The sequence below is a fragment of the Dromiciops gliroides genome, chromosome 4 (assembly GCF_019393635.1).
Source record: "Dromiciops gliroides isolate mDroGli1 chromosome 4, mDroGli1.pri, whole genome shotgun sequence".
NCBI classification, from domain to species: domain Eukaryota; kingdom Metazoa; phylum Chordata; class Mammalia; order Microbiotheria; family Microbiotheriidae; genus Dromiciops; species Dromiciops gliroides.
Genome location: NC_057864.1, coordinates 59,927,997 through 59,955,222, shown reverse-complemented (window position 1 = coordinate 59,955,222; position 27,226 = coordinate 59,927,997). Strand labels below are relative to the sequence as shown.

The window sequence follows — 27,226 nt, the reverse complement described above, 5'->3', positions numbered from 1 at the left end:
GCAGGAAACAGAGGGAAGTCATTGAGAAGGGACAGCAATATGTGTGGTTGTTTTGGGTTTTTTTAAAGAATCAATTTTTTTTTAATCTTAAGTCCCTTAAAGCTGCTACAATAGACTAAGACACTTTGTCTTAAAATTCCAAGAATAACAAGGAATGGTGGTACCTCAAATGAGAATCCAGGACCATAATTCAGCATTTTTTTTCAGGTTCCAAAACATTCTCACGGAGATACATTTGACAGAGCTCTCCTCTCATCACTGCTAGCCAGTGCGGACTTCATTTTTTCCCTTCTCATCCTGACATACTTACTATCAGTGATAAATGATTCTTTTTTTTATTCCCACTCCAGCTATAAGTGCATAATAATCCATCTTGGGAGCTTCATCTTCAAAACCAAATTCAAGTAAGCCCCATTGGCCCCAGCATATTTTGTTTATGGGCATTCACTTATGTAGGGTGTACAAGACACTCAAAGAATTTTTGTCAAATAAATGAATGAATGAATGAATGAAAAAATCACAGAGAAAAAATTTAGTTCAGTCATGTCCAAGTCTTCATGATCCCATTTGGGGTTTCCTTGGCAAAGATACTGGAGTAATTTGCCATTTCCTTCTCCAGCTCATTTTACAGATGAGGAAACTGAAGCAAACAGGGTTAAGTGACTTGCCCAGAGTCACACAGCTAGTAAGTGTCTGAAGCTAGATTTGAACTCAGGAAGATTAGTTTTCCTGACTCCAGGCCCAGCACTCTATCCATTGCACCACCTAGCTGCCCACAGAGTTAACAGAAATAGCTAAAGGAAAAGGCAGGGAAATAGTACCCAGTCAGCATTCTCTTAAGTACTGCATTGGGTCTGAGAAAAAAAATTTGAAATTCATACAACTAGACAGGATACACCCAAAATGCATCTGTCCCCAGAGTTTCAAACTCCAATTCTTTATAATTATTCCTCCTGACTCTTGAAGAGATTGGCCAAAGAATCCAATAAGTTACTAATAGTAATATCTAGTGGCATCCCCACAATCCTCCATACACAAAGATCTGCTTTATCGTCAAAATATATTTGAAGTTTAATTTCCCCTATTTGTTTTTAGCATAAAGTTAGCCTAAACTAATACTAACATTTTAACATATTAACTTAACTCAAGTAACCATGTTATACTAATTCTAGTTCCCCCAATTTATCCCAATATCAGTAGTACTAATCTCCTCTTCCTTCTTTTCTCAGTGAGATAGTTTGTTTCCTTTAAGAAAAGAGAAAAGGAATCACTTGCAGTCTGATGCATCTGGATCCATCAGATATGGTTTCAACTTATGGTCCCTCCATGGATGGTCTTAATTTTCAGATCTTGTTGAGTCATCCAATGAGAGAAATAAAATGCTTCCCCTTCCCCCATCAGAAGGAATGGGATGTTACTGCTGTCCATGTGGACACAGCAATGTTGGAGAGGGAGGACTGCCCCATCGTATCCGTGCTGACACAAGTAGGCACTTGGATGGGGGTCAAGGAGGAGGGTGAGGACAGAGCTGTGTTGCCTAGGAGAAATGTGCCAGAAGAGCTGGTGTGCACAGATGGGCCTGGGTCAGTGGAGCTCCCAGCGCTGTTACTGATGGTCCATAGGCAAGGGTAGTGACTGCAGAGGAAAAGAGCACCATGAAGAGTAAGTCTCAATGGCACACTAAAGAGGGATGAGGTCAACAAGCCTGCCAAAAGCATCAGAGAAACATGAGCAGCATGATGGAGAAAGCACAGACCCAGGAATAGGTAGCCTTGGCTTCTAGTTTTAGCTTTAACTCTGTCACAGATTTGCTGTCTTTAAAAAAGCTAAAAGGGGGCAGCATCATCCAATGGGCAGAGCATTGGACAGGAAGTCAGGAGACCTGAGTCATGGAAGAGCTCTGCCATTGATTGACCTTGTGAAACCTGGTCAAGTCTCTTAACTTTTCCCAACTTCAATTTCATCATCTGTAAAATGAGGGGGTTGAACTACATGACCCCTAAAATCCAGCTCTAAATACCCTATGGTTCTGAGAAGCCTGTCAATGCCTTTGTGATAAGCTTCCCTCTCCTTCATGAAAGAGAAGGCTGACTTGCTTTATCTATGTAGCTGGGTTTTTGTTGAAGTATATCCCCTGAAGCATATACCAAGGTGCCTTGACTGCTTCCCCTGCTAAATTTATCCTCTCCTGCCATGACCACTGTCATGGAGCTAGATTTCTTGTTTTGTCTTCTTATTTTTTAGAGCAATAATGAAAATAGGACTAAAGATAACCTCCAACCAATGACTCCATTAAATATTCATTGTAGCCACACCTTTTTACAGCATTGATGGGCCCCATAGTTATTTCCCAGTCACAACATGGAAAGAATTTCTGGGCATTGTGTCGTATACATGTTTTATTTTGCTTTGTTTTGCCTATAGACTGCCAACTCTTTCAGTATTGGGTTTCCTTCAAAACTTCACTAGAATTTCTTTCCAATAACTAGTTTCCTTCAAAACTCAGTACTAGATGCTACATGAAGTCTTTCCTGATCCCTCCCAGATGTGAGTGCCTTCCCTGCCAAAATTGCTTTTTCTTTATTTTCTTCATATTTTTGCATGAGTGTGTTGTCTCCTCTAATGGAATGTTAGTTCCCAGAGGGCAAGGTTGGCTTCATTTTTTTTCTTTGTATCCTCAGCATCTAGCATTGTCGGTAATTAATAAATATTTTTCAATTGGTCGATTGGGTTATAGGTATTATATTGACAGTCTCTATTGGATATCAAAACAGAAACATTTTTGTCAAGTCCTATGACTGTAAAGAAACTACAGAAGTGATCTAACTAATCCTTTTGCTCTCCCTGCTTATATAATATCTCAAGCAAGTTGAAACTTCTCTTAATCTCCAGGGGGGGAAAAAACAATTTAAATTCCCTTCATTGCCTATCTTACTGTCTCATAGTCCTTTCCTCCAGAGATATTCACCCTTATTCTTTATCTCATTTCCTCCCATATTCTAATCCAATTTCTTCTCCTTCAGTCTTTATCCCCCAAACCAAATTCCACTATCTGCTCCTAACCTTCTTTTAATAAGTCTACTAATCTTAATTCACATAATTACTCCCTGTAGGGGAGAAATTATCGGCCACTCTTGCTTCATTTTCACTGACCTGCCTTCCATCTTCTCTGAGTTATAATGAACACTTCATGCGCCTTGCTTTTGCTGTAATTTATTGTGCTTTCCTTCAATATCGAAATTCCTAGTTATGGCTGTGATCAGTATAGTGTCATTTGATAAATGACTGTTGAGTGAATGAATGAATGAATGAGCGAATAGTCCTGATCACTGCAGGGAAGTTGAGATGAAATGTAGTTGTCCCTGATCAGTATTTCATCATGGGCATTCTAATTACACATATTGACTGTGTTGTGAGGTCTCTCATTAGACACTGCTTTCTTTGGGTACATCCATGGAGGAGGCAAGGGTAAAGAAGTTGGCTTGTTGAAAAGGACAGAGTCTGAACCAGTGGGCAGGTTGCCTAGGTGATCATTCCCCTTCTACTTCTAACTCTCATCTTTCTCAGTCAATTTCCATCTGACACCTCAGAGGAGTGTACGCCTTGGATTGGCTCAGAGAAGAAGATCTCAAGATTTGAGTTTCTCCCCATCCTTCTGCTTAAAGCCCTGATTTGGAATAAAGCAGAGTACAGTAATGAGCACATATCTTCCCAGGAACAAAAAGAAGGGGCTATGCATCTTCACTTCAGCAACTCCCAATTCCATCCTCCATCCCACCATGTTCAAAATAAGGGCCTAGATCAAGCCAACTTCTGGTACCAGAGACAAGAAACAAAGACAGTAGCAGGCAGGGGTCTGTGATTAGATATCTAAGCAATGAATCTGGTTGCACATCCATGGTGCCCATGAAAATCCCCATAATGGCAAGTGCACATGCTCTGCTTGATTTTGGCCTTACCTGGGCCTGGGAGAGGCCGCTCCGTTGGTATGGGGGACTGAGAGCACACTGGCTTGGGGAGTGGAGGATAAAGAAGTCCAGCTGTTGTTTCCAGAAAACACTTGCAGGCTATTGCTTGAGCTCTCTATCAAGTTCACTTTGGAGAAATTACAACAATCGGACTCAGGATGCTGATAGAGGGCTTATAAGACCAATGACATTATCCCTAGATGAAATATTATCATGCCTTGGGCTATGGACACATTAGATTTTTATGCTTCAGGACGCGTTTAGGAACAAAATACATTGGAATTCCAATGTATTTCTTAAGCTGTGCTTATGAGTCATAAACAGCTCAGCTAGGACTTCCAGCATCCAAACTCTCTTTCTCTTCCCACCGGTACTTCACCTACATTACCATGTCATTCTCCTCCCACTGCATTTATTCCAGGACTGTGCATATCATTGGAGTTCAATAAATAATCTCAGAAGAGAGGGAAGAAGGGAAGAATGGGAGAGGAATGAAAGGAGGGAGGGAGAGGAGGAAAAGAAGAAAGGGAGAGGAAGAAAAGAAGGAAAGAGGAAAGGAAGGGAGGGAGGGAAGAAGAGAGGGAGAGAAGGAAGCAGGAAGGGAGGAAGTAAGAGGGAGTGATGAAAGAAGTAAAGAATCTAATGCCAGTATAACAGTAAAGCCATGTAACAATTTGGATTAGCTTGTGGTACTGCTATTGCTACACTTTCTCAGTTGTAACTAGTCACTCTATGGGAGTAACCAACAAAGCAGGGAGCAGTGGACCAATGCTTAAGTGATGAAGTTTTTTTAAGCAGGAGAGAGCTATTGAAAATCCTGTTTGTGGAAGTATAATAGTATTCATCAAGGAAAACAGGCCCAAAGTACTTAAATCATGGTGTCCTTACTTGGTTCTCTCCAACATTCTGGAGTAGAGAAGGGGGAAATATTGGATTTCAATCCTGAGGTCCTGGGTTAGAATCTTAGCTCTGTCAATTATTTTGTTATCTTGGGCAAATCACTTTACTTCTCCAAGGTATTGTTATGAAATGAAAGTGTTGGACTGGATGTCCTCTTCAGCTTCTAAGTCTATGACTCTAGGTTGGAGTCAGAAAGGCTCTGCTTTTGAAGCTTTTGGAGTCAGAATGTCCCAATTCTAACAATGACTGACCATTTGACATTAGAATGTCATCTCTCTGACCCTCGTTTTCCTCACCTTTAAAATAGGGATAATAACATTTTCATTACTCACACACACAAAAAAAATAACCCTTTGTCAACCTTAAAGCACTATATGAATGTAAATTCTTAATATCAGCACCATAGTCTTATGGATGGAAAGAATGTTCAAGGAGGTTCTGACTTTCAAGAAAGTGTAAGGCCCAGGATGAAATGCAAAGGATGGGGAGGGGGGGTAAATCAGACCAAGACTGAGACATTCAATGGATCCAGCTCCCCCCAGAAACCAGCTTAAAACCCCTCCAATGCTGAGACCCAAACTTTAAGGTTACCACAATTCAATGTAGCCACAAAGGAGACACATAATGACTTAACCATGTGCATCCTGAAACTGTCCAAAACATGGTACTGTACTTGGAGTTAGGAAAAGAGGGGTTCAAATCCCACCTCCAAGCCTTTTAGCTTTGAGACCATGAGCAAATCACTTAAGCTCTATGAACTGCAGTCTCCTCAGACATAAAGTAAGAATAATGTCTCTAATATCTAACTCCCAGTTGCTGTGAGGTTCAAATGAAATAACGTACATAAAGTACTTTGCAAACCTTAAAGTGTTAAGTAACTGTCAGTTATTATAATTGTTGTTATTGACATCATTTAGTCTAGAGCAAGGCCCTTCACAATCAAAAAAAAAAAAAGATAAACAAAAGACATTTCTCCAAATACTATGAGCATAACTATAGGGTTTCTTTTCCCCAGAACAATCATATTTGATTATATGTGTGTATTTATATTTTTTTTTTGCTGAAAATAAATACCAGGTAGGGGTGAGGGAGAAAGCTGCTAACTTCAGTCTTCCTTCATACCACATCTGCTTGTTTCACCCCCATTGCCCATGGGCATCATTAGCAGAGTCACACACCTGTAGAAGAATGGTTTCTATGCATGTAGGGAGGAGGGTAGGGAGCCGCCCGGTGTCCATGGAGACCAGAGTAGTGATCACAGCCATGGTGGGAGTGGGGAGCAGCCAAAGGCAGGGGAGGAGGGTACTGGTAGTTGGAGTTTCCTGATGTGCACACTGCATCTGGATTAGAAATGAGCCAACCTCCCACTGGAAGAGAGAGAGAAAAGACAAAAAAAAAAGTTTCAGCCCCCAAATTAGACAGCAAGTTATATAATAATTCAATTCAGCTCACATTCATGGTAAGGGAGAGAGATGGGAGAACTGGGAGGGCGGGGTATGTACTGTGTTCAGAGGGCTGTGTCTTTCCCATTCTATGATTAGATCAAAAGGGTCCCTTGTCTTCATGTAGCTCCCAAGTTATATTCAAGATTATATATTTCTCTGTCTCAGTTGCCCAGTTCCACCACCTCTTTTATTTGCTAATAAAGTCAGCCTATGTGAGAATGGCCCAATCAATGCTCTTCATCCATCCTCCAAATCTGAAACACTCCCTAGGATCATTCCTAAACAGATCATAATGTCAATGCCACTTTGCCAGTGAGCTGATTATAATGAAAATTGAGCCACCTCTGACTTAAGCCAAACAAATCAGATAAAACACTCAACTCCCTAAGAGAAACTTGGGAGACATAGCTGTTAAAATTTTTGCTGAGATCAGTGAAAGACAGTTAGATAAGAAGGGACCTTCTGATGCTTCTGCACGGTGGATAGGACTTTCATGTGGGCCACAACATATGCAAGGTTATAGAAATATATATAAATGTAAAATATTAATATATTATCTCTTTAGAAAATATCCATCTCTGGAGATGCCTTTTAGACTCTGCTATGTGAGAAATAATTATTAATAATAGATAATCTTCTGAAGGGCCAGTACTCCTCCCCACCCCCTTTCTAAGTCTTTCAGGTTTTTTCTGAAAGACTTTACTGATAAGATGTTCAAATCTTATAAAACTTATATAAATCTTACAAAACAATAGTTTCCACTTAGGTGTGGTCTAGTTCAATAAAGTTAGTTCAATAACTTTATTGAACTAGACCACACCTAAGTGGAAACTATTGTGTTCCAATCAACTTGAGTGGGGTCTACATTCTTTCTCTGATATATTTTTGCTGCTGCTGTTTTTTGTGGGGCAATGAGGGTTAAGTGACTTGCCCAAGGTCACACAGCTGATAAGTGTCAAGTGTCTGAGGCTGGATTTGAACACAGGTCCTCCTGAATCCAGGACCAGTGCTTTATACACTCTACCGCCTGGCTGCCTCCCCCTCCCCTGATATATTTTTTTTATCATAAAAGTATTTTATTATTTTCCAGTTACATGTAAAGATAGTTGTCAACATTTGTTTTCATAGGATTTTTGGTTCCAAATTTTTCTCCCACTCTCCCTTCCTTCTCCCCTCCCCCAAGACAGAAAGTAATCTGATATAGGTTATATATGTACAATCACATTAAACATATTTCTGCATTAGTCATATTGTGAAAGAAGAAGCAGAACACAAGGTGAAAACCTCATAAATGGGGGGTGGGGGGGAACAGCCAAAAAGTAGAAACAGTATGGTTCAATCTGCATTCAGAATCCACAGTCCTTTTTTCTGGATATGGAGAACATTTTCTATCATGAGTCCTTTGAAATTGTTTTGGATCATTGCACTGCTGAGAAGATCCAAGTCTATCACAGTTGATCACCACACAGAATGTTGCTGTTTCTATGTACAATGTTCTGATATCTTTTTGACCAAGATTTGAGTGACGTAAGTCACTATCCCAAGACCTCATTTTAATATAACCCACCTCTGATCATGTTGACCAATTAGATTTGATTGCTGTTAACCAATTAGATTTGATTACTATTTGATGGACCATATAAACTGTGAGTATACCACCATTTTGGTCTTTGGTCTGAGAGAGATATCCATTACCCATCCTTTTATTAATAAGATGTTGGCTTTATTAATAAAATGGTTAAAATAACCAGAAACCATATCTCTCATATTTTTAATCACCATAGTTGCCACTTCTGGGATGATATTACAGCTGTGATTAAATAGTCACTGTGATTTAGGACAGGAAATGAAGAAAGCCATAACTGAATTCATCCAGGTGATCTAGAAGGCATATCTTCATCTCTGCTTATTGAAATCCTGCTTTTCCTTTAAGACCCAGACTTGGTGCTGTTTTCTCCATGAAGCTTTCCTTGATTGCTTCCTACCCACCCACCCCCAGATGAAAATCTCAACTTCTCTGCCCAGTTTTTCCTGGAGTTATATCTGTATCCTTCCCTTTGCCTCTATCACATTCTACCTTGTATCATACTTATTTGTGTATTTAATGCCTTGTTTCAGCAAAGCACTTCTGTCTTTATTTTTAGAATGACCTGACTGTCACAAAAGACAAAGCTAGAGAGTCTAGAGAAGCAGTAAAGCTCAGGTGACAATTAAAAAGGGGATGAAGCAGGAATCTGTGAATCTCCTGGGCATCCTCAATCCAGAAATGGTAGTGTTAGCACTACATGAGGGAAAACATCCTAGGGGATGCAGCACAGAAAGGGAGCTCTCAGTATGAAGTCTTGGGACCCCAGGCCCTGAGAGAGGAACTGGAGAGAAATCAAAAGCATCAAAGAGAATCTCTAGTGACTTGGGACTTAAGGGTTCTCCTGGCAATCATCCAGGGAATGGCTGCTGTCATTACAGACACTGGGATCAGTAATGCCCCCCCACTACCTGGTGAGACTATCTCATTTCCCTTCTCTGTGACTTTGGTATTTATTATTTTCCTCTTAAGTTCCCCTCCACTTGGCAGCGATGAGGAAGGGGTGATTATAAGACTAACATTGTTGACCCTAGCCACCTAGGTCATTGGTGACCAGTAGTTAGAGGGTAGATTATTGTGGGCCAGAACCTGAGAAGCAGACTAGGCTGCAATTTGAGTTAACTCTCCCAAGATGACTTGACCTAAAATTCAAATGTGGCCCTACTCAAAAAGGTCCTATTCTTTGGGTTGTGGGCTTCTCAGACTGAGGGACATCCCAAAAGGTGGGGGTCACCATGAGTCTTAGGTAGAACTATAATGTTTCCAATCATCCACTGTGCCAGATAAAAGAAATCTCCCCTACCCAGAACAAAATCTCCTATCTCTACTCTGTAAACAGCCTCTGGTTAGATGAGTTACCTTGGCAGAGAAGTAAGAACTTATATCTTAAGGCATCTGGCTAATAAACACCTGGGAACTGATACTTGAGACCTTTACCAGAGAGGCTGAGAAAGCTCAGGGAATTTTACTATTGTAGCTTTTCTTTTCTTTTCTTTTCTTTTCTTTTTTTTGGTGAGGCATTTGGGGTCAAGTGACTTGCCTAGGGTCACACAGCTGGTAAGTACCAAGTGTCTGAGGCCGGATCTGAACTCAGGTACTCCTGACGCCAGGGCCGGTGCTTTATCCACTGCGCCACCTAGCTGCCCCCTGTAGCTTTTATTTTCAATTTCAGTGAATAGTTGTACTTTAATCTATATGTTAGTATGTAATCTTTTAGGTTCACTTGAAGTTGGAAAAGGTCTTAGAATCTTAATGGGAATAAGGGCAAGTGTGAGCCAAATAACTTTGAATGATATTTTTCATTTTCAACTCTAGACTAAATGAGGCAAGATGTTACCTGAGATGAGGCACTAGGAGACTGAGAACCCTGAAACCTGCCACTTGTCCCAGTGGTCTATATTTGTCCATGTTTGAGAAGGACTGAAGGGGACTAGGGAGATGGAGCAGCTTGAGCCCAAGTATTCAGAGCATTCAGAAAAGTGGCATGGTCTGTATGCTCCTGTGAGGATCAGCTGAAGGATGTTTACCCTGGGAAAGAAAAGACTCAGCAGAGCATGATAGCTATCTTCAATTATTTGAAGGTCTGTCATATGGAGGAAGAATCTAATTTCTTCTGTTTGGCCCCAAAGGATAGAACCAGTCACAATGGGTGGAAATTATTTCAAAGAAGCAAATTTAGGCTTGATCTCATTAAATTAAAAAAACAGGGGCAGCTAGGTGGCACAGTGGATAGAGCACCGGCCCTGGATTCAGGAGGACCTGAGTTCAAATCCGGCCTCAGACCCTTGACACTTACTAGCTGTGTGACCCTGGGCAAGTCACTTGGCCCCAGTTGCCTCACCAAAAAAAAAAAAAAAAAAAAAAGCAAACAAATAAACGCTGCCTCAAACAATTTGAGCCCTCCCAAAGTAGAATGGGTTGACTAGGGAGGGAGTGGGTTTCCCTTCCTAGAAGGCCCCCATGCAAAAGCTGGATGACCACTTGCTTATTAGGCATGTTGTACAGATGATTTTTTAATAAATAAGCTGGATAGGCTTGGGAGGGCCCTTCTAACTCTCAGATTCTGTGACCTGTGTGTCTATTAATACTGGGACTCTCAATCCAAAGCTGAAACTTTGGAACTTTTTTTCCTTAAATTTTTAAGTGGGTTGGATTGGAGTCAGTCTGCTCTCTTAAGGACCGGGAAGCCTGATCAAGACTGAGGTCTGGCTGTGAAGAAGTTCAAGGTAGCCTTGGATGATAATAATGGGCTTAGCTCATTTTGCTCCTACTATAGGAGTTAACTCCCATTGGGAGGTCATGCCTTTGACAGGCTAGTGTGAAGGCATGTGGTCTCTCGGCCTCATCCTATGTCCTTTCACCAGAGACAAAAGGTACATATTGGGCTCCCATCTTCACCATCAGTCAATTCAAAGTCTTGGAGAGTGTCTACCCCTCCCTCGAAGCTGAAAATCTTTAATCTCCCTCTAGGAAGAGGAAGCCTATTTCCAGTTTGGCCCACCCACTGCTTCCTGGGAGCTTTCAGATTCTTCTAAAGATTTCCAAGTCCTAAGATCATCTTTACATACCACACTGAAACTTGCCTGAGATTTCAAGATGGCGCTATTTATGATCCACTCAAAACCCTATTAAGAAGTAGAATCCAGGGGCAGCTAGGTGGCGTAATGGATAGAGCACCTGCCCTGGAGTCAGGAGTACCTGAGTTCAAATCCGGCCTCAGACACTTAACACTTACTAGCTGTGTGACCCTCGGCAAGTCACTTAACCCCAATTGCCTCACTAAAAAAAAAATAAATAAATAAAAACTAAAATTAAAAAATTAATTAATTAAAAAAAAACAAGAAGTAGAATCCAGGAGGCACCTAAGTGGTATAGTAGATAAAGCACTGGCCCTGGATTCAGGAGGACCTGAGTTCATATCTGGCCTCAGACACTTGACACTTACTAGCTGTGTGACCCTGGGCAATACTTAACCCTCATTGCCCACAAAAAAAAAAAAAAAAGAGTGCTAAAAAAAAAAAAGAAGTAGACTCCATATAAGGAAAGCAGAAAACTGGGAAAGAAATTTTGAAACAAGTATCTCTGATAAAGGCTTCATTTCTCAAATATATAGAGAACCAAGAAAAATTAATAAAAATATGTCATTCCCAATTGATAAAATGGTCAAAGGATATGAACAGGCAGTTTTCAGACATATGAAAAAATGCTCTAAATCACTATTGATCAGAGAAATTCAAATTAAAACAATTCTGAGGGATCATCTCACACTTATCAGAGTGGCAAATATAACCAAAAAGGGGAAAATACCACTGTTGGTGGAGTTGTGAACAGATCTAACCATTCTGGAGAACAATTTGGAACTATGCCCAAAGGGTTATAAAAACCACTGCTAGGTTTATATCCCAAAGACATCCCCCAAAAGAGAAAAAGACCTACTTGTACAAATATATTTCTAGCAGCTCTTTTTGTAGTGGCTAAGAATTGGAAATCAAAGGCATGCCCATCAATTGGGGAATGACTGAACAAACTGTGGTATATGACTGTGATGGAATATTATTGTGCTATAAGAAATGACAAGCAGGATGATTTCAGAAAGGCCTGGAAAGACTCATGTGAACTGATGCATAGTGAAGTGAGAAGAACCATGAAAACTTTGTGCACAGTGGCAGCTATATTGTTTGATGAAGAACTGTGAATGACTTAACTATTCTCAGTAATACAGTGATCCAAGACAATCCCAAAGGACTAAGGATGAAACATACTATCTACCTCCAAAGAAAAAACTAATATCGATTGAACACAGACTGAAGCATGCCATTTTTCACTTTTTTTCATTTTTTCCTTTTATTCAAGTTTTCTTGTACAAGATAACTAATATGGTAATTTTTTACATAATTGTACATGTATAGCCTATATCTGATTGCTTACCACCTCATGGAGGAGAGAGGGAAGGGAGGGAAGGAGGAATAGAATTTGGAACTCAAAACTTTAAATAAAAATGCTTATTGTTATTTTTTTTAAAGAAGTAGAATCCAACATTAGTGTGAAAAACTAAGGCAATATCAAAGTATCAACATCAGAGGTCTGGTTTTGCCATCTGAAAAACTCAACTGGGCTCAAGACTGGTGGGGGGGGGCAGCTAGGTGGCGCAGTGGATAGAGCACTGGCCCTGGAGTCAGGAGTACCTGAGTTCAAATGCGGTCTCAGACACTTAACACTTACTAGCTGTGTGACCCTGGGCAAGTCACTTAACCCCAATTGCCTCACTAAAAAAAAAAAAAAAAAGACTGGTGGTGAAATAGCAAAAGCAGAGAAAGCAGAAGGAACCGTCTTAAAAGCACTTCAGAGATTCCTAATCCTATCACCATGTAAATATTTAGAATCCAAGGGCTCTTCCTCAGCCTGTAGCCTATTAACTTTTTTAAAAAAATATTTTGATAACTATATTCCTTTTTTTTAAGGCAATTGGGGTTAAATGACTTGCCCAGAGTCACACAGCTAGTAAGTGTCAAGTGTCTGAGGCTGGATTTGAACTCAGGTCCTCCTAACTCCAGGGCCAGTACTCTATCCACTGAACCACCTAGCTGCCCCTTAATAACTATATTTCTTTTTTTTATTTTATTTATATTTATATTTTATTTTAATTTTACTTTTTCAATTAATGAAAATTTATTTTTTTCTTTCCTCCAACTCCTCATCCCATTGAAAAAAGAAAAATGAAATCCTTATTACAAATATGAAATCAAAAAACATAAATTCACACACTTGCTACGTCTAAAATAGAGTTGATCAACCTGTACTCTGAGTCCATCACCTCTGTCAGGAAGTGCTTTGGTACTTTTCATCAAGAGTCTTTCTTTGATATCTTTGAGATACAGACCTAAAAGTGATATTGCTATATCAAAGGGAATGTGTAGTTTTATAAATTTTGGACAAAAATAACTATATTTCAATGTAATTGGTTTCCTTTTTAATATTGTATCTTATTTTATGCACTTAAAAATACTGTTCTAATGAGGGGTCTACAGACTTCACTGGACTGTTGTTGAAAGGGTCCCTGACATAAACAAAGTTGAGAATCCCTGCTTTAAATAGTCCTATTGTCAGGGTCTTCCAAGTAAGTAATTTTTACTCACAAACTCTGATTAATATTCAAGATGACAAAACTCTGAACATCGCTAGGAGTTTTGGAAAAGGCATAAATTTTCTTTGAATTGGCAAAATACCAAGATGGGTTTCACTTTACCTTAATCAATCAAACCAACTTATACAATTGAGTATGTAGGCAGAATTCCTCTAAAATACCCTTACCTATGACTTGTAAACATTCCATGAAACTTACAGTGAGAGTATGTCATATGCTGACCCTCTGAGATAACTTCTGGAGCATCTTTTGGATGGTTTCTGAAAGAAGAAAGAGAATGATGTCTGATTTCCTCATTCTTCAAGATACTTCCAAAAAGAATTCATGGTACACCTTGCCCCCACCCTTTACCAATAAGCCAAACATTCCTTGTCCCAGGTGCTACTCTCCCACTTACCCCAACCAGGGCACATAATAGAGCACATACAACTCTCAGTTTTCCACTGACACTTTCATATAAACTGTTATAATCCCAAGGTTCCACAGTCCTCTGTCGAAAGAATTCTTGGCAGAACAGAAAGGATCTCGGAAGCTTTTGTCAAGTATGTACCTGTTGCTGACCTTGTAACAAAATGAAAACATTTTTTGAACGATTTGGTGTTTCTGTGTCCAAGACCTCAGGCAGTTTGCAACCCAGCCCAGACATCAATAGCATATGACATCCCTTGAAGCTTGACTGCCATGCTCATCTAGCCCTCTTGCTCTCCCTCCTGTAATAACAATCCAAACTGCAAGCATGTTTAAAATAAGGGGGAGGGGGGAAGGGGGACAGTTTAGAAACACCAGCCCAGAGATTCTAGATCTCACTTCATTTGTCTACTGCCCCTAGGTAGCCACAAAATGAGCACCACCTTACTTCCCTGTTCAAAAACTTTCAAGGGCTCCCTATTGCCTATAAGATAAAATACAAATTCCTTTTTTCCAACCCATTTTCACATTATTCCACGCCGGTCAAAAGAAACTATTGCGCCTAAGCTCATTATATACTCTCCTTTCTCCAACCACTCACAAGGGCGTCCCCAATGCAGTGCCTGGAAAAATCCTTTACTTTTTGGCAATGTGCTGTTCAAGTGCTATCCCCTCCATGGATGCAATCTTCATCTCTTGAAGCTAAAAATTATCTTTCCTTCATTTTTCCCTAGGGTTCTTTGTCTTGTCTTTATCAAAGCTATCTTCCACCATATTTCACCACGGCACAGTGTCATTTTCCTTTTTTTTTTTTTTTTTTTACCCACAGTTCCTAGCACAGTGTCCTGGATAAGACTAGGAATGAAGGATAGATGTTGCAAAAAGATATACCTAGATCTGATGATCTGATGTTGGGGGGGGGAGGGGTGAATAAAGATCTTAACAATTGGAGCTGTCCAAAAGCAGAGTGGTCTGTCTTGGGTAGAAGTGGGTTCTCCCTATTGGAGCTATCCAGAGCCTGGATAGCTACTTGCTGAGTATGTTATAGGGGGGGAATTCCTCCCCCCAGACATGGTTTGACTATTGTAAGATTCTTAAAGGCAGAGATTGCTCCACTTTTTTCCTTGTAGCTCCACACCAAACACAGGGATTGAAACAAAGTAGGAATGTTTTCCTACTCCATTTATTGCCCCGGCCCCCACATACACACATACAGTGTAGCCTCAGGGAGAGCATAATTTTCCTGTATTGTTTTTTGCAGAATGGAAAAGGAAGGCAGAAGTAGAATGATACCTACACAGTGGCAAAATTAGCATTCAAACCCAGAGTATTCTGTCTAATTAACACAGGCTTCAGAGAATCATACCATCTTTAGAACAGGAAGAAGAAATCCAATTAACAAACTGCCTTATTTTATAGATGAAGGAACCAAGGCCCAGAGAGGTTAGATAATCTGCCCAATGACATGGAGCAGAGGTCTCAGAGGTCATTCAGAGTCTCTCCTTGCTTATTCTACTACATTATGCTACCTCCCATTACCCAACTTTCCTAGGCAATTGATGCTAATTAGGACTAATTGAGTAAAAACTGAGTTCAAAAATCTGAATTATATAATATTTTTTAAGGTATTTTACCTCTGTCAAATACCTACTTGGATCCTCAAACTGGACTAATGAAGTATTTCCGAGTAGAAATCTTGATAGTTTCTCCAGTAGGGCAAAAAATTTTAAATCCATAATTACCATATCATTAATTTATATGTAAATGAGGGCTTTAAAGTACTTGAAAGAGGGTTGAACCTCTTCAACCACACCGACATCTAACTAATTTAGCAAGCCCTTTCTTCATGGACGGTACAGAGTTAAGCCTAAAACACTCCCTGTCAAAATAGTCACAGATTCTACACTTGCAGAATTGAAACATGAGATTTTTCTTGTAATCACAGACATCTACTCACCGTTCCTTGGCATCCAAGAAGGCTTTGGCAAATGGATTATACTTGATTTTGAGCGCTGTTATCTTGGATTTGCAAAAACAACCAGCATTAGTAGAGAAAATATTAATAAATAATAATAACTAATTATATAGCATTTTGTGCTTTACAATTATTATCTTATTTGATCCTCACAACAACCCTGGAAAGGTAGGTGCTATTATTTTTTGCCATTATGCAGTTGAGAAAACTTCAGAAATTGAGTGACTTGCCCATGGTCATACTGCTAGTGTCTGAGGTTTAATTTGAACTCAGGTCTTCCTAACTCTGTACCCAGAGCTATAGTCACCAGCTACCTATGTTAGGCTAAGGCACAAACCAGGTACTGTATTCACTTTTGAACTGCTGTGAAACTTTCAACTTCCTCCCTTCCCAAGTACCCACTCTCTAGCTTGTGAAGTATCCCCACCACATCCATGATATCTGGAAAGGGACATCCTAATGGATGACTTACTGAAAATTACAGCTTTGCCCTAGGTTGAATACTAAAGGATGACGCACAAGGAGGGAACAAAACCCAGCCTCTGGATTCTTTGTGCCCCAGATTAGATACACTAAGAGAATAAGACTGTCGTGTAAAAAGCCACTTGCCTATTTATTTAGGCAACTGATAGCCGGCAAAGCAAAGATAATGCAGGGGCAGCTAGGTGACGCAGTGGATAGAGTACCGGCCCTGGATTCAGGAGGACCTGAGTTCAAATCCAGCCTCAGACACTTGACACTTACTAGCTGTGTGACCCTGGGCAAGTCACTTAACCCCAATTGACTCACCAAAAAGAAAAAAAAAGCAAAGATAACGTCAACTTCCTTCATTTTATACTGGAGGGAGACAGGCTTGTTTTGGAAATTCTGAGAAATAAGCCTATTTGGTATTTCTATTAGACTACACTAAGCAACTGGACAAAGGATACACCTCCTCCATTGACGTGTCTCACCAACTGAGGGTTTGTGGCCATGCTAGTGCCCTACCTGTGCCCTTCCAAGGACCCAACTGGCAGGTGTATGCTACTCCAAGTACTTCCTTGTCTGAAGCTCTGATTTCCAGAGTAAGGAAGAGAAGGAGAAGAGACTCATCTTAATGAACAGGCCAATCATGATCTGTTCAGATGTTCACAACTTACAACTCAGAATCAGAGATCTTTAGTTCTAAGTGGATCCTTAGAGATAGCGAGTCCCATTTCCTCGTTTTACAGATGATAAAGCCAAATGACTTGTCCAAAAGCAGCATGGTGTGAGGCAAAGAGCTCTGGATTTAGTCAAAGAACCTGCTTCTTATCCCACCTCTTCCCGTTAATATCTGCAAGACCTTGGGCAACTCAGTTCCTTTCTCTGAGTCTCCATTTCCTCATCTGGAGAGGGAGAAGGTGAGACTAGACCAAGAGCTCTCATGCTTTTTGGTTTCTGGACTCCTTTCCACCATTAAAAATTCTTGAGGATCCTTCCCCAAAGAGCTTATGTCTGTTGATTTACCATCTTATATTATTTTGAAAAGAGTTTTGACCTCACAGATCTCCTGAGAGGATGTTGGGAACCCAGGGCATCTCTAGACTATACTTTCACAACTGCTAGACTAGATACTTTCTGAGAACCTTCTGCCTCTAAATCTATGAGCCCAGGAGAGTTCACACAGAGAGTTAATGACAGAGACAAGATTGGAAGCCTCATCTCCTGACTCCCAGGCCAGTGCTCTTAGTAAGTAGAACCCACAAAATCAGGAAACCCCAAAAAAGGACAGATAAAAGTAAGCATATGTCTACTTTCAAAGTCCTTCTGTAAAGTGTGTGTGAGAAGAGAGGGGGTGGCATCATACTACACAGTTCCTGATTCACCATCCCAGAACATGATGTTGTAAGCAAAAGGCATTTGTGATGCTGCTGACCTCATGGTTTTTTGTTCTGAAGTGACTCAAAACTGTGATCTTAACAGCACAAGGAGGGGAAGTAGTGGCAGGTGTGATTGGCAAACACAACAGAAAATAGAGAATGGTTTGACTTCCAAATTTACTGAATACATTTGAATTTCAGGAGAGAGAGAGAGAGAGAGAGAGAAGGAGATGGAAAGAGAGGGAGAGAAAGAGAGGGAGAGAGAAGGGAAGAAGGGAGGGAGGGAGAAGGAAAGAAGGAAGGAAAGAGGAAACCTTGCTCTCTATCCAGACTTGAGATTGCATTGTAGCAGAAGGCAGCTAGGTGGTATAGATAGAGCTCAGGACCTGGAGTCAGGAAGATATGAGTTTAAATCTAACCTCATGGGGGTAGTTAGGTGGTGAAGTGGGTAAAGCACTGGCCCTGGATTCAGGAGGACCTGAGTTCAAATCCAGCCTCAGACACTTGACACTTACTAGCTATGTGACCCTGGGCAAGTCACTTAACCCTCATTGCCCCACCCACCCCCCAAAAAATCTAACCTCATACTTGTATTATCTATGTGACCTCTGTTTGTACCAGTTTCTTCATCTAAAAAAAAAGTGGGAATAATACAAGCTCCTACCTTCCAGGGTTGTTGTGAAAATAAAATGAGATAATATTTGTAAGGTGTTTTGTAAACTTTAATGTATTATGTAAATGCTGGTTGTTATCATTATTGTTATTCTCCCAAATGAAATTTTCTCAGCATTCTTTAGGGATTATTGCAATAAGAAAATCTCATAGGATTTTGCAGCCTCTCAATCATTTATAATCTCCATTTTACAGAGGGGATATAATATTGATGCAGGCACCTGCTTAAAAAAAAAAAAACAGAGCTATTGACCAAGTCTTGATTTGCCTTGGTGATGTTTGCATCACCACCATCACCACCATCACCATCACCGTCACCATCATCATTGCTAGCAATTATATAGTGCTTTAAGGTTTGCACAGCACTTTGCCATGATCTCACTTTATCCTTACGACAATCCTGGGAGGGAGGTGCTATCATTAGCCCCATTTTGTAGATGAGAAAACTGAAGCAGGCAGAGGTTATATAACTTACTCAGGATCTCATGGCTAGTAAGTGTCCTTCAAAAGGTAGAGGGACCAACATGGGGGACCTGATTCTGACCAACTAAGAGGAACTAGCTGCTTAAGTAGAAATAAATGGGAGCTTTGGGAACAATACTGAACATCTATGAATGGGAGAGAGGGGAGTATGCAAAGAACTGGATTGTCATTGTGAACTTTGGAGTTATTTTAAGTAGTGGGTTACTATTATTGAAAATAATTTGTATAATCATATACCTCAATAAGTGAATAATGGGAAGAAAGTAATGATCTAGTTCCTGGGGCAAGGTTTTTTTTAGCTCTGGGTGCCTGAGAAGGGAGGAAAGAGAAAGATGCAGGTGGTGGCACTTTTAAAACATAGGGAAGGGGGCAGCTAGGTGGTACAGTGGATAAAGCACTGGCCCTAGAGTCAGGAGGACCTGAGTTCAAATCTGGCCTCAGACACTTGACACTCACTAGCTGTGTGACCTTGGGCAAGTCACTTAACCCCAATTGCCTCACCAAAAAAAACAAAACAAAACAAAACAAAAAAAACAGAGCGGAGCTACATCCTGGAGCAAGGCCATTACACCAAGTCCTGGTGAAGGGGTCTAGGGGGGAGATTGTGTCAGTCTATGAAGAAACACAGTTGGGGCAGCTAGGTGGTGCAGTGGATAAAGCACCCGCCCTGGATTCAGGAGGACTTGAGTTCAAATCCTGCCTCAGACACTTGACACTTACTAGCTATGTGACCCTGGGTAAGTCACTTAACCCCCATTGCCCTGCAAAAAAAAAAAAAAGAAAGAAAGAAAAACATTCCTATAGGCACCTCATGAATAGAAATGAAGAAATGCCTGACCCCATTCAATACCTGGCCAGGTTGTATGCTAAGCCCAGGGAAAATAGCTAAACTATGCCTATCCTTGTTCTATAGTCACAGAACTGTGGACACTAAGTAGATATTTTGGTAGCTCTTCATTTTCCTTTTACCTCTTAATAATTTGTAAAAACAAACAAACAAACAAAAAACCTCTAGATAGATGTCCCTGCTTTAAGCTCAGCAATTGCTCAGGTTTGGCTGAGCAGGGAAGTGATTAGATACTAGAGTGAAAAACACCCCAAAATGATAGTTGTTCTTTAGTTAAGAGATTAGCACTAGCAGGACACTGTAACGATTGGAATAACGCCACCTGCTGGATACTTACTGTAGAGGAGTTCTGCCCATGAAGGGAAGGTCTTTGAGGGCAAGACCAGGAGTCAGGAAGTGACGCGGGCTAGTGGGAGGAGGAAGGAAGAGACTGGCGCTCAGTCTCGCTCTCTTTCCTCTGGACTCTGGCGGAGAAGGGAGCTAGAAATGCGCTCTCCCTTTAATAGATAGGAATCTAGACCTTTCTCTCTCTCTTTACCAAATTCTTATTCTCCTTAATAAATGCTTAAAAGTCTAACTCTTGCTAAAGCTTATAATTTATTGGCGACCACTCATTAAATATTTTAGATAGACTAGCTAGAATTTTAGCCCTTAACAGATGGCTGACCACGAAGAGGAAAGCTGAACCTCACTTCTGATCTTCCGGTTGGGTAAGAAATTTTCCCTACCCTAACCCTTTAAATCTTAAGTACTGCTGAATTGCCTGGTGTTTTCCCTTTAAATTTTTTCAAATGGACCTTTTAAACTCCCTAATTATCCTATTTTTGATTTTAGTCTGTTTAACCAGACAAATGGGAGATAAGATCATGTTAATGCTTTGTTTTTGTGGATTTTCTATTTTTCTTTTTATTTTTGTTAAAAGAGCCAGCAACTTACTCACACAAGGAAATATCTCTCCCTCTCCCAACCATGCTTTTTCAGAGAAACCTGAAGAGATTCCCGCAGCTTTTCCCAGTTCTAACACTAATTGTTGCTCTAATTTTGCATGCCTGGAGGCAATGACCCACCCTCTAGAAGCTTTTAATCCCCTAGCACCTGGAGGCAAAGTGGGGGAAGAGGAATCCAGGCCTGAGTTCAAAATCAAGTCTGATTCAAATTGCTCTGGTCCCTCCCCTCCTCTCCAGACCCCACCCTCTACTCCTCCTATGGCCAAGCCCATAGCTTCCCCTGCCTGGGAAGTCCAGAGATCTGATGCGCATGCTCAACTTTTTCTACCTGCATTTGCAGCTTCAGGCTCAGCCCTTCCCCAGCCTGGCTGTGCTTTTGAGACAATCTTAGAAAACTCTTTAAATTCCAGATATGCTCGTTTTGTTCATAATTTTGCTAACCTGCTTTTGTCTTTAATTAGTAATCTTATAAAGCATTTGTATGGTGAAAAGCCCGACAGACAATATAGAGGGGTTAAAGAAGAAAAACTTAAGCTGAATAAGAATGACAATCAACATAGTTCAAGACTCTGCTTCTTTTGCCATGGAAGGGTATATATTTTACAGAAATGTAGAAGTAAGCAGCAAGGTATTGATATGAGTATTGGGGATTTTAGATATCGGAATCAAGAGTGTTCTGAATTCACTCAGATTATTAATGTCAGTTCAGAGGTTACATAGGATTTCTGTGCTATTAAATATACATTTTGAAATTAATGGTATGGGTTTATTTTTATAGAGATTTTAATGCTTTTGAGATTGTGTCATACTTAGTTTTTAAAACAAGGAGAATATTTGTAAAAGCTTTTTATAGTCATGTGATCAAGTTTATATTTTATAATACTCTTATTAATATTAAGTTCACATTCATTTAGATTTCCCTAGTTTGAATTTCATTGTCTTTTATTGTTCCATGTGTATTTTTTTTCTATTTATTCATCTCTCTAATTTTGAAACATTACAAGATGGTTTTGATTTCATAATACAATGTTAATTCTAGGAGTATTGTGCTCCCATATTCTGAGTTGTTTGTTTTTGTTATTTTTTCTCAACTGATTATTTGATCAAACTCTTTAAAGCATTTCCCTGGCAAATTGTTTGCCATGGCAAGTGTAAATTGATTCTAGAAGTATTATTTTTGATAAGCATATTCCAAAAAAAAAAAAAAGAAGAGGGGAACATTTGTAAAAGTTTTCTTTTTAAAAAAAAAAAAGTTTTCTTTGAGATTCTGTTGTGCTTTAACTTGTATTTAAATATGTTCTGATTTTTCAAAAAAGTAATTGTATACTAAGTTAAAAAAAAAGGGGTATTATTTGAAATTGTTGCATAATTATATATTGTGTTCTGAGTCAAGATGTATTCACATTTTTTGCAATCATTTATTATCCTCAATTTTTAAATCCATATGAGACTTGGATTATGGGAACTTATCATTTAAGACATTAATTGCCTTTATTCTGAGTTATCAGATGCCAGTTGGCCAAGATGCCATCCAATCACAAGAGGAATACATGCAAGAGCAGACACTGAACTGTCACATGAGGGGAGACATGCATGAAGTCAAGGTATGGCCGAGGGAACGGCTTTTGACAAATGTTGAGGTTGGATTCTCTTGGTTTAATATTTTATTTTATTTTTCCCCACAATATTGTACAGATGGCTGGAAGTATTCATCCCACCCATCTCACTTCTACACCTGGCTTCCATGCTCCCTCCTATATGCCTGATGCCATGGACATCTCAGTCCCATGCATCTGATTAAGTCTGACTCAGTTTCCTCCAATATGTTCGGTGGCATGGACGTATATTCCATCCACCTATTTTAAGCCTGGCATACTGTATGGGCAGTACATATTGCTCAAGTGTGGGAATGCTCATATCCCATCATTTCTCTGTTCTTTTATGGTAACCCCCATAATTATCTCAGGTGTCATGATAAATACAGTGTTGAATTTGGCCTTGACACCTGTTACCAATTATATTAGATTTTTTAATTTCTCATAATGGCATGAGGATAATTAGGCAGATGATGCAAAAAGTGATGAAACAAAGATAAAAATTATTTTTAATAATTAATATCGCAGCAATTGTCTTCTCAATTACCCTCCATAAGGGGGGGACTATAGTAATATTATAATTTTAAAGAATGGTTCAATTTTTGTTTTATTATATGTTTCATGTGTAACAACCAAGATTCTGAATTCCCTTAGACATGTTTTTGAGAACTTTCATTGTTTGATTTGATTATTGACAAAGCTATTTTAAAGTTGTGTTAAGCTCAATTTTGTAGGAAATTTTCCTGGCTGATTACCAGCATCCACACATCAACCCCTGAAAAGACTTCCATTCCACGACTACACCTAGAGGACATCTGAGAAAAGACTTTCAGAGACTTTAAATGAACAGTTTTGATTTGTTCTTTTTGTTGGTTTTTTTTTCTCTTTCTGTTATAATATACACCATCTGTAACATGTATTCTCTGCAGAGGCCCTCCCTTTGCAAGACTAATGTCAAAGTGTCGGTTCATGAGGACAAAAAAAATCGCCCCTCTGGACAAAACTTTCCTCTCTTCCTTTTCTATATTGTTGTTCACATATTATTAGTTAGCAATAGTTATCATATTGTTTTTACTGTTCCGTCAAGGAAACATTTTGTTTCTTGAGGAACAACAGGGGGGACTGTAACGATTGGAATAACGCCACCTGCTGGATACTTACTGTAGAGGAGTTCTGCCCATGAAGGGAAGGTCTTTGAGGGCAAGACCAGGAGTCAGGAAGTGACGCGGGCTAGTGGGAGGAGGAAGGAAGAGACTGGCGCTCAGTCTCGCTCTCTTTCCTCTGGACTCTGGCGGAGAAGGGAGCTAGAAATGCGCTCTCCCTTTAATAGATAGGAATCTAGACCTTTCTCTCTCTCTTTACCAAATTCTTATTCTCCTTAATAAATGCTTAAAAGTCTAACTCTTGCTAAAGCTTATAATTTATTGGCGACCACTCATTAAATATTTTAGATAGACTAGCTAGAATTTTAGCCCTTAACAACACTGAACAATGAGGACAGGGACCATGTCGATTTTAAACCTTGCATGGTAACAAACACAGGCCAGGCCTCTACACCAGGGGTTCTTAATCTGGGGTCCATGAATTTGTTTTGCTAAAATGTCTTTATACCTGCATTCCAATATAATGGGTGTCCTTTGTAATTCTAAATATTTTATTTTATGCATTTAAAGACATTATTCCGAGAAGAGATTAGCAGGCTTCACCAGTCTGCAGGCCAAAGGATTACAGGACACATGCAAAAAGATTACAGACCCCTCCTCTACGCTAACAAATGTAGTATGAATTTAATTACGACTAGGCAGATGCCCAGGTTGGGGATGGGTTTAGTTAAGACCCATGTCCTCTAGGAAACTGAAGACTTGAAAGGAGCATGTGTGTTCTCTTAAGAAGCCCAGAAATCAAGGGCCGATCTTGAAATCAAATAGACACTGAGCTGGAATAAGAAGCACCCACAATCCAGATTCCCCATTTATTCATCTCTGTACTTATCTCCTAAAATTCAGGGGCTACAAAATTGCTATGCAATATGATTTACAAATATGATCACTAATGAAGCTTGACTTTGACCAACAGATCTTTAATAAAAGGAGAAGCTTTGGAGCATAATCTAGACATGTTATTGTCATCTTCCAAACCTGCTTACTCTTTTGATTCAAGGACCTATGATCTCCTAGGCGTGGGCACTCCCTGCACTGACACAGATCTCGAGCCTTACGTAGACAGTCATTGCGGGAGAGTAGACAGTAATCACTTATGGCCAATCTTCTGGTGATAAACTTCTCATTTTGACTAGGCTGGTCATCAAGAAAGACACAAGATGTATCAATACCCTTTACTCGAACACTTTCCAGCTTGGTAGGAAAGGCCTCGCCCTTAGTTGTCATAGCCTTTGTGAACATAGGGGTACTTTGACCCATAACGTAGTGTTACCACTAGAGACCATCGCTACTTCCTCCAAAACCTGTAAATAAGATGGATCCAGACTGACCCCACCTACCTCCTCATTCTGATAGGCAGTCACAGCGATGAACTGAGTTTCAGGAAAGGAGCAATTCATCACCATCCGGTGGGTACTGCCAACTCGAACGACATGAACCTGGGGTTCATATTTGTGCAGAGAGTTCAGCATTATCTGTTGGAGAGAGAGAGAGAGAGAGAGAGAGAGAGAGAGAGAGAGAGAGAGCCAAGAAGGATAAACAAGAGAGTAAGAGATAAATGTAATGGAGCTGGAGAAAAGCAGTATACTAGAATAGCAATCAGGAGACCTAGATTTGTCTGACCTCTGCCCCTTATTGGCTCAAGACCTTTAGCAAGGCAATTAACCCTCTGGATCCTCATTTCCCACATTGGTAAAATGTGTGGGGAGGAAGGGAAGAGATGAACTAGATTGAATTGAATAGAATTGGATTCAACAAACATTTATTAATCTCTTTTAATTTTTTAAAATAATATTTAATTCTTCCCCAATTACATATAAAAGCAATTATTAACATCCTTTTGGTTCCAAATTCTATCCCTCTCTCCCTCCATCCCTGAGATGGTAAGCAATGTGATATAAGTTGTATATGTGCAGTCATGTAAAACATTTCCATATGAGGTAAGCACCGATCTAAATCATGGGGCAAAGTAGACAAAAAAAATAGTAGTCTTTAACCTGTAGGTGAGAGCTTACTTTCTATTGAGGGTGAGAGGGAATAAGAGATGCAATTAAAATGAGAGAAAGAGACAGAGACACAGAGACACGGAGAGAGAGAATACTAACAGCTAGGATGGCTTTCCTCCTGAAAAGGCTTCCTTGAAGAGCCATAACTAGGACAGGGCAACTAGAACTATGCCCCAGGGTGCCAAAATTTAGAAGGTCCTGATAGAACTTGTGCTCCTTTAGCTGGTAGAAACAACTAGGTTTAGCATCTGGTAAATAAGAATGATCCATTACTATAGGTAGCTACCATATGGTAGCCTACTTCTCTTCCTGACATAACAACCATACCCTGCTTCCAGTCAACCTTTCCAACAGTGGCCTCAAAGTATCTCAGGGTCTCTGTCCATAGGGTAGGTATCCTACTCCCTGTGACTCTGTGTCTCCCCCATACCCACATATACACAAGTACATGTATGTCTGAGTGCACACACATACCACCCACTGCCTTACACACCATGGCCTAAAGTCTTTCTACTGCCACCAAACATACTTGTCCCCAGTATGTTTTATTGTATCTTTGCTCCAGCTACTATAATCTCTGGTTAGGACTCTTTATCCTCAATAGACAATATGACCCCCATTTTGAAAAGTGATTAGACAACCTCAATGGAGCTTCATGTCCCTGAAGTTGTTCAGTCACTTTTCAAACACAGACACACACAAATCTGTTTCTAGCACTTTGATAGCCTTAAAGAGAACATTCCTGATTTAGGGATGTTTTGTTTAGGGTTTTTTTTTTCTTTTTCTTCTTCTGAAAACCAAAGCTGATTGAATATTCTATTGATAATTATCCAAAGTGGAGGCTGTAATTATTTCATTCAGGGGCGGCTTTTTATTAAGGTACTTACCTATTGCCAACATGCCACTTATACAAAAAAACAAGGGGAATAACAAAACTCTAATACTCACAAACAATGTTTTCCCCCTCATCTGAAGTCCTATATAAAAGCCTTAGTACACAAGACAAAACTATGAAAAGGCCCCCATGATTAAGTAAACTACTGCACTACCCCCCTCTCTCTCACTCTCTCTTAACATCTGGAAGTCCATTAAAATCTGAAAGCACCAATTAAGAGCTGTTTATTCCTGTTTACATTTGGACTCCAGGGAATAATTGGCTTCTGTGGAATAAGAGCCCTGTGAGGGTCCCTCTAATTGCCTAAATGCACCCTTGATATTTCTTGATTGGTGACTCTTTCAGGGCTTGAGGCTCGCAGCCCAGTCCTACCTGCCCACCTCCATTGAGTTTGTTGGTAAGCTTTACTTTGCTGAAGGAGATGGGGGCTTTCATCCAGTGGGCCCCAAAGTTGGGAGAGTCTGGGTGGATATAGACGCAACTGTGGTTGGAGGCTTCTGGTTTGCCGGCTGGCACCCATTCACCATTGACGTACTTCCACCGGTGACTGTCAGTTGGGGTAAAGTCAAGCAGGAAAGAGTACATGGCGTTGGGATCCAACCCAATGACACTGATCTTCAAGACAGGAAACATGCGTCTTCAAGAGAACAGAGAAGCATAAAATATTAGAGAAAGAAGGAACTTTATGGTTTCATAGATCATACATTTAGAACTGGATGGGACCCTGGAGGAAATCTGGTCCTGTGGTATCAAATAGAAATAGGGACTACAGAACCCTACATAAGGATCCCAGCAACCCCATATTGAAAGAATATTATCTATGTTTTATTGTATTTTGTTAAAGATTTCCCAATT

General features: G+C 40.0%; 1 protein-coding gene across 1 annotated transcript in view; it reads right to left on the bottom strand.

Moving 5' to 3' along the window:
- Window positions 1-1,218: 1,218 nt before the first annotated feature.
- The window catches only part of TBX19 (T-box transcription factor 19), a 48,084-nt gene continuing 22,076 nt past the window's right edge, over window positions 1,219-27,226 (bottom strand). The window contains exons 2-8 of the mRNA XM_043963964.1: window positions 26,744-27,008; window positions 24,811-24,945; window positions 15,908-15,969; window positions 13,741-13,802; window positions 6,047-6,235; window positions 3,960-4,095; window positions 1,219-1,635 (exon numbers count right to left, since the gene is read on the bottom strand). Of these exons, the coding sequence (XP_043819899.1) occupies window positions 1,398-1,635; window positions 3,960-4,095; window positions 6,047-6,235; window positions 13,741-13,802; window positions 15,908-15,969; window positions 24,811-24,945; window positions 26,744-27,008 (1,087 nt within the window). The 3' untranslated portion in view covers window positions 1,219-1,397. The remainder of the gene's footprint in view (window positions 1,636-3,959; window positions 4,096-6,046; window positions 6,236-13,740; window positions 13,803-15,907; window positions 15,970-24,810; window positions 24,946-26,743; window positions 27,009-27,226) is intronic.